At 39.4% G+C, this 18,554-nt stretch overlaps 3 protein-coding genes across 3 annotated transcripts; all 3 read left to right on the top strand.

Annotated features, from left to right (window-relative positions):
* The first annotated feature begins 664 nt into the window (after positions 1-664).
* Positions 665-3,839, top strand: shisa4 (shisa family member 4). Its single transcript, XM_062986900.1, has 5 exons — positions 665-722; positions 1,909-2,086; positions 2,373-2,509; positions 2,586-2,768; positions 2,867-3,839. Exons 1-5 carry the CDS (start codon positions 665-667, stop codon positions 2,890-2,892), a joined length of 582 nt encoding a protein of 193 aa, XP_062842970.1. The 3' UTR covers positions 2,893-3,839.
* Positions 3,840-4,677: 838 nt separating this feature from the next.
* On the top strand, positions 4,678-9,263 carry lmod1b (leiomodin 1b (smooth muscle)). The gene is made up of 3 exons (XM_062986242.1): positions 4,678-4,896; positions 6,383-8,134; positions 8,231-9,263. Exons 1-3 carry the CDS (start codon positions 4,678-4,680, stop codon positions 8,255-8,257), a joined length of 1,998 nt encoding a protein of 665 aa, XP_062842312.1. The 3' UTR covers positions 8,258-9,263.
* A 3,339-nt stretch (positions 9,264-12,602) lies between these two features.
* On the top strand, positions 12,603-17,636 carry LOC134301516 (NADH-cytochrome b5 reductase 3). The gene is made up of 9 exons (XM_062986244.1): positions 12,603-12,690; positions 14,010-14,156; positions 15,067-15,139; positions 15,243-15,349; positions 15,443-15,572; positions 15,666-15,749; positions 16,618-16,703; positions 16,796-16,895; positions 17,006-17,636. The coding sequence occupies exons 1-9, from the start codon at positions 12,676-12,678 to the stop codon at positions 17,176-17,178; spliced, it is 915 nt and encodes a 304-aa protein (XP_062842314.1). The 5' UTR covers positions 12,603-12,675; the 3' UTR covers positions 17,179-17,636.
* The last annotated feature ends 918 nt before the right edge of the window (positions 17,637-18,554 follow it).

Genomic DNA, 18,554 nt, shown 5'->3' with positions numbered 1-18,554 from the left:
ACCGCTCCTGTCATGAATGTAACCAAAGTGTAAAACATGACGTTAAAATCCTAATAAACAAACAGCAAGAAGGTCCTGGATTCAATTCCCAGATGGAGTTTGCATGTTCTCCCTTCACGTGTCTACAGTTTCCACCTACAGTCCATGACATGCAGTCAGGTTAACTGGAGATTCTAAAGCCCCATAGGTATGAGTGTGAATGTATGTGTGCTGCCCTGTAATGGACAGACGACCTTTGTGGGTGTTTCCTGCTTTTTACCCAGTAAACCGGACCCACCGCGACCCTGAATATGATGAAGCGGTGGTAAAACAGACTATGCATGAGTGATTAAAAGTTTAGAGCTTTTACTCGTGTGTGTAAGTGTTAATACATGAGCTCTGTGTTATGTTACTCAGACATGTGCGTTGTCCTTTAATCGAGGGTGTGTAAAGCAGACCGGGCTCGGTGCTCGGTACTCGGTACTCGGCGCTGGTCGTGCAGCAGCGTCACGCTGGATGCGTAATTCGACTCAAAACCGGGGCACAGAAGAAATGCTTGGATGAGCAGTGATTCTCTCTCGGGTATGCTGGACCTCCTGGGTTTGACGCCTTGTTTTAACGCAGGAAAACAACGCTTTTTCGTTCACAACTCGTCAGGTTAAGGGATCATTTTAGTGCAGTGGAGATGGCGCTGTCCACTCTGCTCCTCCCACTGCTGCTCGGGCTTCTCTCTGCTTGGCACGGTAAGATGATGGATGCTTCTAGAGAGGCCTCGTCGTGTACATGCTTGTAAATCACTTGTTTCGAACATTTTAATGAATATAAACTATAATACAGACACTTTTAATATTAATAATGCTTTAATAGGGATTTGGTTTTATTTAGCCTTAATTACTTACTGATATGTTCACATCTTTGACTGCTAGTGAAGACATGTAGGTATTAAACAGAAAAGGGCTTCTGGTATAATTGATAGAAACAAACACAGCTGACAAACACCATTGAGTTCATGTGTATAAAATAAGCTGTTCATCTTTAACTTTTTGGAAACAGTTTGAAGCACTGTCACCCTACAGCAAAAAGGTCCTGGGTTTGATCCCCAGATGAGGACGGTCCAGGTCTTTTCTGTGTGGAGTTTGCATGTTCTCTCAGTGTCTGCGTGGGTTTCCTCCGGGAGCTCCGGCTTCCTCCCGCAGTGCAAAAACGTGCGGTCAGGTTAATCGGAGATACAAAATTGTCCATGGCTGTGTTTGACATTAAACTTGTAAACTGATGACGTTAAAATCCTAATAAATAAATATGGAAACGGTTTGAAAAAAGGCCTTTTCCTTTTCAGCATGACTGTGACCATGTGTAATAAGTGAGGTCCATAAGGACATGGTTTAAAGAGTTGGTGTGTAGGAACTCCACTGTCCTGCCCAAAGCACTTAACTCAGTTTCATTAAACATCTCTGGGATTAATTACAGTTCCACCACAGAAAAGATGATTACATGTAATGATTTGTCTCTCCAAACAAAGATCAGAACTGTCCACACTATGGCCTCCTCTTTGGGTTTATATTAATGTAAAAGCTGGACAATAAAAAAGCAGGACAGGAAGAATAAGAGTATCTTGGACAGCAAAAATGGTACGATGAGAGTATTTGTTCCAATAAATAAATGTGAAGTAATAATAAAAGGCCAGTTAGTTTAAACAATAGTTAAAATCCCAACAACACTCCTGCACCATGTTAGTCTCATAGAAGTACAGTGGTGGAATGATCCACCATTCAAAAATCATCTGGTCAGAGGGGGCCCAAAATCTAAAGTTTTATTTCGAATGATAATTGATTTGATCAATCTGCCTTTATATAAAAAAAAACCCTTTCTTTTAGATTTACTGTTTTGCTGGTAACTAAGTAGCTAAGTGTTGCTTTTTGTTGCACACAGCAAGTGCCGATGAGGACTGTCTGTGGTACGTCGACAAGAACGGCACCTTGCATAATGGCTTTGACTGCCCACTTATCACCTTCTGCTGTGGAAACTGCCACCAGCGATACTGCTGTTTGGACGGCTTTAGGATGATCACAGAAAATGTACAGAAACGCTGCATGCTGTTTCATCTCAGGTATATTTACCTTTTAGCGTGTCATATACGCCAGGTCTATCATAAATAACCAACAGTGTAAACTTGGAAGTGGTGGGGCTTGAACTACCAACCTTCTAATTTCTAGGCCAGTACCCTAACCAAGTTATCACTGCCATGGCTATTCTAGCAGATGCATTGGCAGAGACAGATGGCAAATAGATGTTTTGTCTGCTTTTTAGCTCATGCTTTATTTATTGACCCAGTGAATAAGAGTAAAAATGTGTGTGTAGTGTAATAACTGTGTGATTGCTGTTTCTCTCCTCAGTCCCCCCACCCTAGCAGGCATTGCTTCGTCCATCCTGCTGTTCGTGGCTGCTATTGCCACTATGGTCTGCTGCTTTATGTGCTCCTGCTGCTATCTGTATCAACGACACCAACAACGAGGCAGGACACCTTATGAAGGTAAGCACATTCAAACACACACTTACTATATACATAAAGTAAGTTTCAGTTATTATATATACATGTTTAATTTCAGCCCAAGAGATTCCAATGGTCAACTACCCTGTAGTGCCTGTGTATGATTTCTATGGTAAACCCATTGGAAACCCTGGTTATTCAGTGGCACCTCAGTACCCTGGTATGCCTCAGCAGTATCCCAAGATGCCCCAGGGACCTTACCCCCCATGTCCTTCTGCCAATCCAGAGCACAGTCAAAAAGGTATGTGACAAATAAAAATAAATATTGCATAAATAGGCTCTTGAGGTTTTTAAATAAATGAATAACAAGTTGTAATCTTTTGTTCTTGTTTATTTCAGCTCCACCACCATATTCCCCTTCATAGTACCCAAGCCACTGAGAGATCTAACTTTGACTAAGGAAAGAATATTATACAGCAGCCTGCTCTTAAGTAATCCCTTAAACAACCTGCAGCACTTTGTAAAATGCTATTTATTTTCTTTGTGTATATAATAACCCTGAGTGAAGCATGAAGCATGGTCTTGTTTGGCTGTGTTCGGGGTAAAATATACAGATGACTCTTGTTAATGTCTTATGAGATTCTTTCTGTCAGCAAATTACTTACAACTGTATTATCATTTACAAGAAGCATGTAGTTGACGAGTGCTCTAGATTGATTGATAGCAGTTTCAGTGGGTCTCCCCTTTTGACTTGTTCACATTAAAGGATATGTTACAATAAATAATAGCATTATGCTGTCCTACAAAGTGTTGACTGTCAGAATTGACATTTAAATTGCTTGGTTTTAGTTTTCAACCAGGACATGTTTGTGTCTTGCTTAAATATGATGGTTTTGAGTTCTAATGTAAACAACCTATTTGTTGTGATTTATTAATGCTATTGCCCTTATGTTATTGCCGTAAATGCATCTAAAGTAGACTTTGCAGTAGACTTGCCTTTGAGTTTAGCTTGAGTGGTACACTGTAAGCCGAAAACTGATATACTTGTGATAGTGTGTAATTGAAGTAGTTTTTTTTTTTTTTTACATGTAGAGTGTTTTGAGTTTTTTGTGACATTATTTATTTAACAACTAAGCATATATTTAAGGGACACAGCAATGTAAATGAATTCAGAAGAATAGTCATTATTTAACTTCAGTTATAAGAGAGTTCTAATCAAACTGAACAGACTGAAATACTAAAATTATTATATTACTTGGCTCTACTAAATACTACTGAATTTTGACAAACAATATAATTTTTAGTTACCAGTGTATTACTTTCCTAAACCTTACTATTTTTGTAACCAAATTATTATTATTATACTGTTTACTTGCATTAAACATGTTTTATTACATAATTTGTTAGACAGTTACTTTTTGTGATTGCCTGTATACACTATATGGCCGAAAGTATTTGGACACCTGACCATGAGCTTGTTGGACGTCCCATCGGCTATAACAACAGACTTTTTTGTTTAAACCAAGCTTTTCTTTATGTGTTTGTGCACTGCGACACAGTCATGCAGAAACAGATGCTGCAAAGCTGCAAGCATATAATTGTCTTTGTATAATTTATCTATTACACCTGTTAGCAATTGTTGTGGCTGCCTGAAACACATGAATTCAGTAGTTAGAAGGGGTGTCACAGGATATTTGTCCATAAAGTTGCAAGTTGGAATAGTGGTTACAGCCACAACATAAAACGCAAGCAATTTACAAGCGAGTCTGACATGTTTTATTTGTGAACAGTAAAGATTTTAATACAGTAATACAGTAAACCACTCGGGTTCATGTCTGCATCATATCATGACTAGCAGGACGGATGTAAACAAGCCAGTCCAAACAAATTGTTTGCACAGTTTTACAGTTTTTTTAAAGAAATATTCTGAAGTTTTAGTAACCCACAGACCCTCCCGTTGCCTTTAAAGGAGTGTGTACAGCCGACTATAAATGGGCATGGACTCTGACAGGATTTCATGGGATTTTTAAGCAGTCCAGCAGTGGTGTGAGAGCATCGCCAGAACTCAGCGACTGTGCAGCTGATCCTGGCTCTCGGTTTGCTCCTGTCTGCATCTATTCTAATTTATGGAAACATACAAGGCGGCTTACATCTGTGGATATACGCGTAAATACTTTTGATCCACTTAGTTTTGTTCCCAGTGTGCAAAGATGTCCAGGAGAAAAGTTCGGGGACTCACTCGAACCGGGCGCCAGGTAAGCGAGGATCCAGACCTCGACAACTTACTGTCAAACCTGTCGCCCGAAGAGATGGAGGAGCTGCAGAAAGAGGTGTCGACCGTGCCAGATCCTGACCCGAATGAAATGATGGTCGTGGACTCTACAGATTTTAAGCAATCAGCACCTATGCAAAGAAAGCTGTCCACTGAGGTACGAAAATGCCCTAGTTACTACACAATTGGTACAGTTTTTAAGTGTTAGTATTTAAGTGTTAGAGTTATGTTGGAAAATCCACCTACACATATTTGTTCGTTATTTTTATTAGTGTTTTAAATAGTGATGGTTTGTGTCTAGAGTTATTTATGTATTTTATGGTTTATGGTCTGGTTAATAAATGTATATGAAACTGATGTATTCCCTAATAGTCGTGACTAGTTTTCCTAGAAAGGGGACGAATGGGCTGCATAAACAGTAGGGTGTGTACTGCTAGGCTTGATGAGATTCCTTGGTCCATTGCCTTGTTTCACACTGCCTTTTAAGGTTAGGTCTGCCCAGGCTGGAGACTTTACACAGCAAACAGACTGGCTTGCAATCCAGACGTTCAAATGTAAACAGCAGGTGTAACATCTCTATGAAATACATGACCATGTAGGCCAATACACAGTTCATTCATTTAAATTAATCCAGGGTTACTTTGTCTTTATGTGTTCCCAAAGTAAATATACACTGTATACTATACAAACATATTGGGACACCTACACATTACACCTACCGAGCTTTTATGACATCCCATTCTAAATCCATACTCATTGATATAATGTTGGTCCCCTATATGCAGACATTACAGCTTCTACTCATCTGGGATCATTTATGAGATCAAACACTGATGTTGGACAATTACAATCTCCGTTCTAGTTCATTCCAAAGGTGTTTGATGGGGTTGAAGTCTTGCTTTGTGCCTTCCCCAAACCATTTTTACAAAGTTGGAGGTGTACAACTGTCCAAAATGACTTGGTATGCTAAAGCTTTTAAATTTACATTCACTGGAACTAGGGAGTCTGGGCCATCCCATGAAAATCAACCCCATATTATTAACCCTCCTCCATCGAATTTTATAGTAGGCACAATGCACTCAGGCAGGTAACATTCTCCTGGCAATCGCCAAACACAGACTCATCCATCACACTGGCAAATAAAGTAGTGGGATTTGTCACTCCACATAACAGTCTCAAGTGCTTCAGTATCCAGTGGAGGTGTTTTTTACACCACTTGCTCAGCCATGGAAACCCATGTCATGAAGTTACAGGTGCACACTTTTTTTGCTGATGGGAATGTCAGAAACAGTTAGGAACACTGCAGTTTTGCTTTCAACGCAACACAGACCCAAAGAATACAGCCAAAACAACACTGAGTGGCTTTGCGTCAAGTCTATGAATGTTCCTGAGAGGCCCAGAATGGAACCCAGTTGAACATGGACAGACCTACAGATAGAATATCAAATTATAAGTTAAATACTCTAGACCAATACATGATTTCTTGTCTAAAGGATACTCTATCAATGTTTATGGAAAAAACACCTTAATCAACTTGAACGTGTTGTTGCTTAGTCAGTGTTCAGTACTTTATTTCCCATTGGTATTCACAAATCATTAATGCATGTGTCCATAACATTTAATGACCAATGTTTTCTTTTTAGGGTGAGCCAAGAAGGGAAAGTCGTAAACAGGAATACCTGAGAAAAATGGGTTTGAGTCAAGAGAAGAATATTTCCAGAACTCCCAGCATGGATGGAAATCTTCAGAGACAATCCAGCATTACCACACCAAGTGCACCTACACCTCATGAAAATCACACACAGGGCAGGAACACAAGAACCACAGAAGACTGTAAAGGTGTTAGAGCAAGTCGAATTCAAATGGATGAAGAGAGTGAAAATAAACGTCCTCTGAAGGAGAAAGAACGTGATGAGTGCAAGACCAGAGATAGACTGGAGACCAAAGAAAGCAACAGCAAAACTAAAGAGTTAATAGCCAAGCTTCAAGATAAAAAGGAATACAGTAAAGACAAGGACAAAAAAGAGGAGTGTCGAAAAAAGGAACCGGGAGAGAGCAAAACAAAAGACATGATTTCTAGGTTACAGGGGAAGCAAGAGAAAGAAGAAAGAAAGGAACGAGAAATGAAGCCAAAAGGCCTTGTGTCCAAGTTAGAGGAGAATCTAAATCAGGTTTCAGAAAGCAAAGCAGTAGAAGGGAGAAAAGCAGATGAGAAAGAGAAGATCAACAAACCAGAGTTAGATAACGATAAGGAGAAAGGCAGTGTACAAACGGGTGTTAAAAAAGATAATAATAGTGCAGATAGAACCAGTGAAAATGAGAGGAACAATAAAGATTTGAATGAAGGATTGCACATTAATTCTGTTGAAGGAAGGGACAGTTTCACCAAGGAAAGAGAAGAAACGAAGCAAAACAAGATTCTCAATGAAACACTCAAGTCTAGTGAGGACGTCAGTGTTGGTAAAAACGCAGAAGAAAAGAACTCAAAAAGCAAAACCAAAGAAGAAGAGGTAGAAGACGAGTCTACATCCATGTTTGCTGAAGATCTACAGAGAGTATGTAGCAATGACCCCAAGATGACCGAACTCAACGTCAACAACTCTGAAGTCATCAAAATCAAAACCCTTATACAGTTTGCTGAGGCGCTGTGTAACAATACGCACATCAAGACGTTTGCTCTCGCGAACTGCCGCGCGGACGACCACGTGGCCTATGCCATTGCAGGCACACTACGCAAGAACAAAACAATAACAAGCATCAACTTGGACTCGAATCTCCTTACCAGCAAAGGCATAATGGCCCTGGTTCAAGCCCTCCAGTATAATTCCACCTTAACTGAACTCCGCTTTCACAATCAGCGGCACATCTGTGGAGGCAAGACAGAGATGGAAATGACAAAGATTTTAAAAGAAAACACAACCCTACTCAAACTGGGCTACCACTTCGAGCTGGCTGGTCCACGAATGACCATGACCAATATTCTGAGTCGAAACATGGATCGGCAAAGGCAGAAGCGATTGCAGGAGCAAAAGCAGGCCCAAATCCAGGGAAATGGGGACAAGCAAGACCTCCTGGCGGTCCCAGGTTCAGGTCTTAACAAATGTTCTCCAAGGAACTCACCAAAGCCATCTCCTAATCCATCTCCTGTACCTTCTCCCAAATTAATCCCTAAGACCCCCAAAGGGCCTAGTGGTATTCCACCCCCACCTCCACCACCTGGGGGGTTACCACCACCACCACCCCCCATTCTGGATCCTGACTTCCTTAAGAACTCTCTGACCCCTGCGTCTAAGAGAAAGCTTGAGGACAAGACTGGAGGTCGTGGTGGGAGTGTAAATTCAAGGGACCAACTTTTGGCCTCCATAAGAGACGCCAATATTAAACAGCTAAAAAAGGCAAGGATTTGTTTTCTTCATATTATTTACTGCTATGTATGTGACTTTAATATTTTTGGTATGCAAGTGCGTTAATTCAGACTTCTTTTCACACAGGTTTCAGTACCCAAACTACTACAATAACCAGGGAGAGAACAATGAAACACAGATGAAGTACAGATGGGCAAGAGAAAGAAGCTAGACATCTCACAGACCCTAAGGAGATCAGAACTTGGATGTTATACACAGGACCTACTGCTTTCCAGTACTTCAAATAACAGTCAAAGATGTGAATATGGTGTACAGGATTCTCTGACAGACTATGGAGTGGAATGAAAGCCTGGTACAGATGTGGTGCTCAGAGGCGTGATGTTACCAGCCTGTATTGACACCTTGGTTGTTTTTGCACTAAGTTTAATCCTGTATGTGATATATTATTATTAATATGTATTACAGTAGGTATGTGTCTAAGTAAGGGGATCATTCTACAGCAGATGGAAAAGAAGTCCTCATTCTGACGTGGTTCTCATGAACAAGTTTCTAAAAGATCAGGAAATTACTCAGTAATAACTGAAGATATTTTTATCTACAATATGTTTGTTTCTTTCTTAGGATTTTAACATCATGTTTTTCACTTTGGTTACATTCATGACAGAAACGGTAGTTACTCATTACACAAGGTTCATCAGTTCACAAGGTCATATCGAGCACAGTCATGGACAATTTGTATCTCCAGTTCACCTCACCTGCACGTCTTTGGACTGTGGGAGGAAACCGGAGCACCCGGAGTAAACCCACACAGACACGGGGAGAACGTGCAAACACACAGAAAGGACCCGGACCGCCCCACCTGGGGATCATCCCGCTGTGAGGCGACAGTGCTACCCACTTAGCCACCGTGCCGCCCCCCTACAAAAGTATTGCACACTAATCCGCTATAAGCATTATTGTTGCAGTATTTTATATCTTCTATTATTTATAAATGACTCAGGATTTTGTAAACCTTTGATTAATTTACTACCAATGATTAAAAAACGACTTAGCTACTAGTTGTGTAAAGTAGACCATGTATTGGTCACTGATATCATTCTCTTTCATAAACACAGTTTACTTCTCAAAATTGGACAGCTGTGCATTGAAAAATACAGTTTTTGACACGATAAAAATCCTGTTAAAATAATTTAAATTTGATGCTGTTTGATGGTTTCATTACAATGATTAAAGTTCTTTCACTGTAGGAATAATTTCAGTAATATAAAAAGCCTGAAAAGCGTGTTAATAATCTGTTATTTTGTATATGAAGCTTATTTGGCGGAAAAAAAATTTCTGATATGAATTATGTGATATAATCTGCTGCTGCCTGGTATTCTGCAGAATGGACTATAATCAGAGATCAGATAAAATAGATGATTCATGGCTAATAAACTGTTCTCACTGTGATTTGTCAGAAATGTCAAAAATTCTATTAAAATGTTTGAACACGGCCACTCAGGTGGCGCAGCGGTAAAAACACACTGTAGCACACCAGAGCTGGGAACTCGAATACATCGTATCGAGTCTCAGCTCTGCCTGCCGGCTGGGCTGAGCAACATCGATTGGCCTGGTGTTCATATAGGCATGGGGTATTGAGCCGGATAGGGACTCTCTCATGATTGATGCAACTACGACCTCTGATGGCTGATCGATGGCGCCTGCACAGAGACGGGGAGAGAGTGCTGATCAGGGTGTGTCTCTCCGTACACAGATCTGGTCCGCAGCTGATCTCGTCTGGTGTAGGTGACAAAATGCATATGGCTGCTGCCCACGTGTGGGTTAGCTTCGTTCTCCTCAGTCGGAGCCGGGTCCGGCATTAGTGGAGAGGAAGCATGATGCAATCGGGCAATTGGATGTGCTAAAAGTCGGAAGAAAAGGGTATGTTTGAACACAATGTGTAGCACGGCAAGACATTTATTCATCTACTCACACCTAGGAACATTTAGAGTACCCATCGGCCGAGTGTCATTTTGTTGAGAGGTGAGAGGAAACAAGCACCTGGTAAAATATATCACTAATCCTTTTCCAACTTTTAGTGCATTTGTTCAGATGTTTGAGGAAAAACAAACTTAACAGTGAATGTACTCTTTTTAAATGTTAGTTATTTAATAGTGTAAAACATGCAACATGCACTTTCAAGTACGTTTAGTGGTGAAATGAAATGCTCCTTCAGTTAAAGGTGACAAAAACTGTAAATACTGCTGTGCTATCAGATCCTATTTAAAATAGACTTTGTTCTAAGCTCTTTATTATGCAATATAACCATGCTGGAAATCTGGCTGGATGTAAATAGCAGCAAGCAAGTTTATATTTCGATTGCCCCGGCTGATCCTCTGCACTCGTGAAATGACTATATTTGGTTATTCTTGATGGAGACCCAGTCTGTAACTCATTCCTTTCCCTCTTCCAAAAACGCGCCTGTCTCTAAGCAATGACTCTTCAAAGAGAAACTGGAGAGAGAGATTAATGTTCTAGCCTTGGAATGCTACTAACAAACTGACCTGCGGAAATGGAAACAGGGTTTGAGAATTATTTGGTATTTTGCCATAAATAAGGTGTTTATAGTTTGGCTATAAACATTTCTGCTAAGAGGAATGCCATTCGGTCAGCATTTTTATTAATTTATATTATCTTACCAGTCTTGTACCATTAATACAGTATTCTAACTAAAGGTTTTTACAAATGTTGTCATTTGATTACTTCATTTTTACAATTATCAGACCACTTAAGCTATATAATGCCTGTAAACATCAGCAGCAACTAGGATGTGTCACTCACTTTCTAAACCTCAGGGTGACAGTGTTAGTAGGTTAGTGGAGCGGTTAAGGAATAGTAATCTGAGGGTTGCTGGTTAAAGCCCCACCACTAGCAAATTGCCACTGTTGGGTCATAGAACAACCCTCAATTGCTTGCATTGTATTCAGTCACAAATTGTAGGTTGCTTTAAATATTATTAAGATTATTATCATTAGTATTAATATAATAATAATAATAAATAGTAAAAAAATTTAAATTAATTACTTAAGCAAGACTTTGTAATGCTGGCAGTATTTATAACAGAATTGTTATAACGTTTGTTACAATAGTAGAACAGATTAACCTTTTTTAGTTTTTTAATATCTATCTATACTGTAAACATACTAGATAGATGGCTGGATGGATGTATTTAGGTTTATTTACTGTGTACTTTAATATTCAGCTCTCATCTCACTTACAAGCCAGAAAAAGATTATAATTGCACAACACAACAAAAAGTATTAGAATATTAAAATTAGGGGCGCTCAGGTGGCGGCTAGCCCACCACCCCAGAGATCATGAACTCTTGGGCACACACAATCGACAGTGCCTGAGGGAGGAGAGTTAAAAGGGTTTTATTCCTGTTGTGTTGTCGCAACATCTGCTGTCTAATTGAGACACATGTACTAGTGATGGGGTCAGTGGTGTAACTAGGAGCTCATGGGCCCCAGTGCAAAAAAAAAACACACACACACACACACACATATATATATAGGATCCAGCACTGAACCCAATAGGTGTATATATATATATATACACCTATTGGGTTCAGTGCTGGGTCCTTACGGCAAGTCTCAAATACAAAACCAACTAACTGCAGAACGTCCGAACGCACATGTATAAACCGGGTGCTGCATTCTGATTGGCTGAGCTGAATGTCACTCACATATCACCGCTACAACATTGTAATATAACAATAACGATCTGGCGAGTGCAGCCAATGGAGGGGCAGTGCGCTGGAGGGTTGAGTTCATGTCGTGGAGGGCCCCCCCACACCATGGGCCCCAGTGCACCTGTAGTTACGCCCCTGGATGGGGTGTAGCTGGGCACACACAGTGTGGTTCTTTTAAGTAAGACTTTGTAAAAATGTGGCAGATGATGACATGATAGTCTTTGTCTTCCTTGGGCAGCGCTGGGATTGTATAAACGTCAAGAAGAATTGCAGTAGAAAAATTGACAATGATTAGATTGGGGTGGAAATGAATAAGTAATATTAAAACAACATTATTTTGTATTAATTAGTTTAAATAAATTAGTTATAAGAATGAAGCAAGGACAGTGAAATCAGTGAGTAAAAACACACAGTATAACCTTGTTTTTTATGATAAATGTCTGCCAAGGCTTTAATTTAAACATTTGGTCACTTTATTTAAAAAGCTTAAGATTTTTAAAGATTTTTAATGCTAGACACGTGGTCTAGATTAGCAGTAGTTGGGAATTAGCAACAATCCGTTATTGTGCTGAGACTTTTAGTTTAGGATTTTTTTTGTTGACTTCCGTGAAACAAAGCGCAGATCTTGTAATCATGTGTAAAGGAAATATAAAGGAAAACGCTGCGTGGATGCTGCGCAAACTGTACGCAGTTGTGATTATCTACAACAAACCCGGATTGCCTGTAGGCCAGTAGGCGTCTTCTGTGTTTAGCCCAGCCGCACCCGGTCAAGCTGTTAATCATTCTATATTGTTTTATTGCGCACCATATTTCATTTGATTGGCGATAAGGATTAGCAGGCATGACCCACGCAGTGGTGAGTATCTAAAGGGATGATTTAAGCAGATAAAAACTTTAGGGTTTAGAAAGCTTGTACTTGGCAGTGCTGCAGTTCAGTCTGAAGTAATAAGCTTAATGTGAGTCAGTTTGCATGAACAAGTATACAGTGTACAGAGTATTAAATGTAAACCAGCTATCAAAGTAGTATCTTAAACCCAACATTTGATCTCAGCAATGTAAGCCAGTACTAAATTGATAGTTATAAGTAAATGTCAGCATGCTGGAAGTTGGCACTCAGTCCTGGGCATGTCCAGTCTATTTCCAGTCCATGTATGGATAGGAAAGGGCATAAACCTGAGCACTGGGATTACAAACAATAACTGACCTTCTTATGCATGGTGTATGTGGCAGTAAAGTACAGTTGTATAAAAGGTAGCAAAAAAAATCTGCAAATCATACACACTCAGTAGGGTGTTCAGTAGGGTTAAGGTCAAGGTCATGTGCAGACCACCGGACTACCTGCACACAAACCTGAGTACAACTAGTATATACTAGTGCTGCATTTCAAAGCCTAAAACCAGAAAACCAAAGACACTATTAAGTCACATTGATTTGTGCATGGGCGGCACGCCCCATCGGTGGGTAGCACTGTTTGCATGTTCTCCCCGTGTCTGCGTGGGTTTCCTCTGGACTGGCACCCCGCCCAGGTGTTACTGTGTGCCTTGCGCCCATTGAAAAGCTGGGATAGGCTCCAGCACCCCCCACGACCCTAATTGGATAAGCGGTTATGGAAGTGAGCGAGTGAGGGATTTGTGCATCATTCTTGGTTTGGGATGCAGCCTAAATGATAGTGACATGATGTATTGAAGTACATCAGTAAACTTCTATATCTATGGTCAGCGTAATAATTGCAAGCTATGTACACATATGGTAGTAAGTTTAGATACATAGTAATATATACATAATAACAACAATAATAATAACATTAATAATAATATGAGAATAGTAGGTATGTATGATAATAATAATAAATGTAAAATAAGTAACTATACATAGGGTCTTATTAGGTATATAATTATGCAGATATGTGTGAGGTAGAAAGTTTTATTTAAAGTGTAGGTGCAGTTGATGATAAATGATAATAAATTATAGATCCAGTGAGTAGTCAGCAAGGTGATTGAGGTAGGGAAGAAACTGTTCCTGAGCAGACTGTTCTACTTGTTGTTGTGTAATTTAAGTGTAAATCTCATTAGAAAGAGTTTAATTACACAGTTCAATCCCAGTTCAATCTAATGGCATACATATATAGGGAAACAATCGACAAAATTACCCTTATTGTTCTTGTTTTTCCTTCAGACCACCACCGTGGCAGTGACAGCTGGGGTGCTGGTGCTGTCTACTGTCATTGTCCTGGGCTACTTTTTCCTTGGGAAGAAAAAGAAACCCTTGGTTACCTTGCTTGATCCCTCAGAGAAATATCCACTGAGACTCATAGACAAAGAGGTACTGTACATCATGATGATTTGCTCTGAAATATTTACTCAGATTAATTCTCAGGAGTGTTGGGCGGGGAGTGTCATTGTTTATATGATTCCAGTCACTGTTCAAACATGAATGTGTGCTCATACAAATGGGCATGTCGACTGCCGTTAAAAAGCATTTGCCTCTCATTTGATTTCTTCTATTTTGGCTGGTTTGTAACATTAACATGCATCAGATTTTCCTAGTAATTTTAAGATAAGGAAACACATGTGAACACATTTAAATTGCAGCTTTTAAATGATTATTCCATTGATTGAAGATAAAAATGTATTCTAAATCTAGTATATCACCTATGTGAAAAAGTAATTACCCCCCTAAATCTACGATGAGTATTTTACATTGCTGTGGAGGACTTTTGGCTTGAGTTGTTTAATTCGGCTACATTAGAGGGTTTTTGAGCGTAAACTGGCCGTTTAAGATCTTGCCACAGCATCTCAATAGGACTGAATTCAGGACTGTTTCTTGTGAGCCATTCAAAAGTGGACTTGCTGATATGCTCCAGATCATTAACCTGCTGCATGACAACTGTTTTTGAGTTTAGATCATGAAATGATGGGCGAACGTTCTTCCCATGTATTGTAAAAAGTAAAATTAAATAAAGAGTAAAATCTTTATAGTTGGTATGTTAAAAGACTAGAATGTTTTATGTAGTTTTTAGTTTAAGAACCCTCTTTTAGACAACATGCTTATTCTGCTGCTGAATTCTACTGTATAATAATCAAGATTTAAAACAGTATAGATATTGCTCAATATCGATCAGTTTTCTCATTCTAATCACCCATGTGTTTTGTGAATATGCGTTTATACAGGTGTGTAATGACGTTAAGTTTATACATTTGTAAATCGTTCATATTTAGTCTGTTCGTTCTAGGTAACTAGCCACGATACACGCAAGTTTCGCTTTGCCCTGCCAAGCCCGCAGCATGTTCTGGGCCTGCCTGTAGGTATGTGGTCAGCCTTTGATATACAAATCTGTATCACCACCATATTAACAATTTAGTCACAGAATACTAATGCGTTTATAACGTGGATTTGTGTATTTCACAGGAAGGCATGTATACCTCTCTGCTCGGATCGACGGAGCTCTAATTGTGCGCCCCTACACCCCTGTGTCTAGTGATGATGACAGAGGGTTTGTTGATCTGGTTGTAAAGGTAATCGATATCTCTCTGTACCAGTGTTATTTAAACCAGGAGCCACTGACATTCATTAGATAAAAACGAAATGTATTGGGTTGTTTGGCCTAGATTTACTTTAAGGATACAAACCCCAAGTTTCCTGAAGGAGGAAAGATGTCTCAGTACTTGGAGAGCTTGAGACTTGGAGATGTGGTTGACTTCAGAGGGCCTGGAGGCTTGCTTGAGTACAAAGGCGATGGTATGCTTTGGTGCCACTACATTTACCAGTGTAAATAAGGTCTAAAGGTGTATTTTAATAATAACGTGACCATAACTTATTTTTACAAAACAGGGCAGTTTGGCATACAGAGTGACAAGAAGTCCCCACCTGAAATGAAGAAGGCCGGCACATTGGGTCTCATTGCTGGTGGAACAGGTATTGTATTACACTGCGTGACTACATTATGTTGTTTCAACAAGATGGCTTGTAATACTCACTCACTCACTCACACGCTCGCTCACTCACTTGCTCACTCACTGTCTTAACCGCTTATCCAATTAGGGTCGTGGGGGGTGCTGGATTCTATGCCAGCTTTTCAATGGGCGCAAGGCACACAGTAACACCCTGGACGGGGTGCCAGTCCATCGCCGGGCAGACACACATACACACACCCATTCACCTATAGGGCAATTCAGTGTCTCCAATTAACTTGACTGCATGTTTTTGGACTGTGGGAGGAAACCGGAGCTCCCGGAGGAAACCCACGCAGACACGGGGGACTTGTAATATAAAATGCAAACATTTGGAATAGGGTGTCTCATGTAAAACCTCTAGAATTTAGGCTAATATATACTAGGAGCGGATCTTTGTTCACAATAGGCTGTCAACTATTGTTCAACACAGTACTGTATAGTAAGTGTAGCTGGATTTAGTCTTGTTCAGCAGTTTTTGAGCTCGGGTGGTACTGCCGTGGTTCAGAGTTCAGCGGTGCTATCATCCGGTCAGGCGTCAACACAGACATGATTGCCTATGTCTAAGGTTGGGGGTTGGAGGGTGGGGTTTACATTTAATAATAATCATCTGCACCTTACAATGTTTAAATGTTTGTATATAGATCTTGAATTTTACTGTTTTTATTACCCTATCCCCCATTGTATCCTTGTTTTCTTTTCTCCTTGTAGAACATTTGTAGAGTTCCCAAGCCTCCCAAAACACAGTTCAATGTATGCTTGCATACACTGCATGTAGCCTGCAGTAAGGTGGTTTAGTGTTAGTCACGTTTGATCTTTTTTATCTTATATAGGCATCACGCCCATGCTACAACTGATCCGTGATATAATGAAGAACCCTAGTGACACTACTCAATGCAGCCTGCTGTTTGCCAACCAGGTGTGTATCAAACTGTCTGTTTTGCTTATGCTGGTAATTGCTTAAGCATTTACTCTTTTTATGTTTAAACTGTGTGCATGTGTGTGTAACAGACCGAGAAGGACATCATCCTGAGAGACGAACTTGAGGAGATCCAGGCCAGACACCCAGATAAGTTTAAGCTGTGGTTCACTGTGGACACTGCTCCTGCAGGTTCGCGTTATTTTCCGGACTCCAGACCTGTCCTACTTGTTTTTAGACTTATTTCTATTTATTTTTTGTCATTTATTTTAATTAATTGTTTGTATTTATCCTGGCTGCAGACTGGGATTACAGCCAGGGCTTCATCAGTGCAGAAATGATCCACGAGCACCTACCACCACCCAGCGATGACTGTATGATTCTCATGTGTGGACCACCTCCCATGATCCAGTTCGCCTGCACCCCCAACCTGGACAAGCTGGGCTATAAGCAGAGCCAACGCTTCATCTATTAGACACTACCGTCTGTCTTAAGCACTTTTCAATCTAATCCATATACTCCAGTGCTCTTACTAGTGGTGTGTAGAAGTACATCTGGCTCAGGCGTTAAGTATTTCTGAGAGGAGAAAATGAAATGCACTTGAAATGAATCGCCATTACCGGGCACCTCAAGCTGGATCTCCAGAATTATATAAAAGCTTTATTAGTATATATTAGTTTTTTTTTTAATGCATGCAGCATTATCTCTATATATTGTATTTTCTTGTACCAAAGATGAGCTTCTCCACAAAGAATATCACGCAAAATAAAGATCTGCAACACTTTCCACAGAAGCAGTGTGTATCTAATGCTGTTTATCAAATGTTTAGTATGTTTAGTTTTACCTTAATTCTAAATTTTAAACAGCCAGATTGTTCCCCTGTCGAAAATGTTGCTTTGATATGTTGCTTGCCACTTTAAACAGTTAAAACGATTTGTGGTTCGTGTTTCTTTTACGTTTCCAGTGCACCTGTAATATTTGTATTAATAAGTACATCCAGTTATTAAAAATTGATAAAGACAAACCCAATGTTTAATAAAAAGAATAAAACATTACTATTGAATTTACAGCACTGATGACCCAATGTACTAAAATAAACTTGATATTATACATTTATTATACATTAGGTATTAGTTTATTGTACTAAAGTATACTTGATGTATCATTATACATTTATTATACATTAGGTATTAGTTTATTGTACTTAAAGTCTTAATACAGTGATATAAGCTTACTTAAATTGGTCAGGTTAACTTACCCACTGTAGTTGCGCTTGTTTTAATTTCTGTAGACATTCTGACTATTAACTTTTTGTTTTGTTGTTAATTAACCCTGACAATAACAGAAAGCTGACTTTAATTGTGTTTTTAATAATAATAACCCTCTCAACGAAGGCTTCCAAACTCCGATCCAGAGTCCAATGCAGTGTAATTATGAAGCCCTTACATTTGCTTTTTAATCAAGTCAAAGGTACCTAAGTGTTTGAATTAAAAAGTTAACCTGCTTTAATTACAATTATTTTTCTCTTTAATTAAAAGAAAAAAACACTATTTGATTCAGTGTTGTAAAAAAAACCCCAATGTTCAATAAAAGAATAAATCATCAAATTATACATTTATTATTAGTTAGTACTAGAAGTCCTAATACAGTAATATAACCTTACTTAAATTGGTTAGGTTAACTTACCGTTACTGTTAACAACAGGCCAATAACATCACATAAGGTGAACTCGGTTTGCACATCAAGTTTTTTCTGTTTATTATAGTTGTGCTTGGTTTAATTTCTGTAGACATTTTAACTACTTTTTGTTGTTTTAATTAATAACAGAAAGCTGATTTTTGTATAATAACT

Source organism: Trichomycterus rosablanca, chromosome 24 (genome assembly GCF_030014385.1).
Source record: "Trichomycterus rosablanca isolate fTriRos1 chromosome 24, fTriRos1.hap1, whole genome shotgun sequence".
NCBI classification, from domain to species: Eukaryota; Metazoa; Chordata; class Actinopteri; order Siluriformes; family Trichomycteridae; genus Trichomycterus; species Trichomycterus rosablanca.
Note: the sequence above shows the minus strand (reverse complement) of the source record. Positions and strands in the feature narration are given on the sequence as shown.

Bases quoted from the DNA above. Each gene is read 5' to 3' on its own strand.
- shisa4 (XM_062986900.1), top strand. From the start codon at position 665: ATGGCGCTGTCCACTCTGCTCCTCCCACTGCTGCTCGGGCTTCTCTCT. The intron at 2,087-2,372 runs GTATATTTACCT...TTCTCTCCTCAG, and splicing joins TGCATGCTGTTTCATCTCAG to TCCCCCCACCCTAGCAGGCA. The intron at 2,769-2,866 runs GTATGTGACAAA...TGTTTATTTCAG, and splicing joins TCCAGAGCACAGTCAAAAAG to CTCCACCACCATATTCCCCT.
- lmod1b (XM_062986242.1), top strand. From the start codon at position 4,678: ATGTCCAGGAGAAAAGTTCGGGGACTCACTCGAACCGGGCGCCAGGTA. The intron at 4,897-6,382 runs GTACGAAAATGC...TTTTCTTTTTAG, and splicing joins AAAGAAAGCTGTCCACTGAG to GGTGAGCCAAGAAGGGAAAG. The intron at 8,135-8,230 runs GCAAGGATTTGT...CTTTTCACACAG, and splicing joins ATATTAAACAGCTAAAAAAG to GTTTCAGTACCCAAACTACT.
- LOC134301516 (XM_062986244.1), top strand. The intron at 14,157-15,066 runs GTACTGTACATC...TGTTCGTTCTAG, and splicing joins TGAGACTCATAGACAAAGAG to GTAACTAGCCACGATACACG. The intron at 16,896-17,005 runs GTTCGCGTTATT...TCCTGGCTGCAG, and splicing joins TGTGGACACTGCTCCTGCAG to ACTGGGATTACAGCCAGGGC.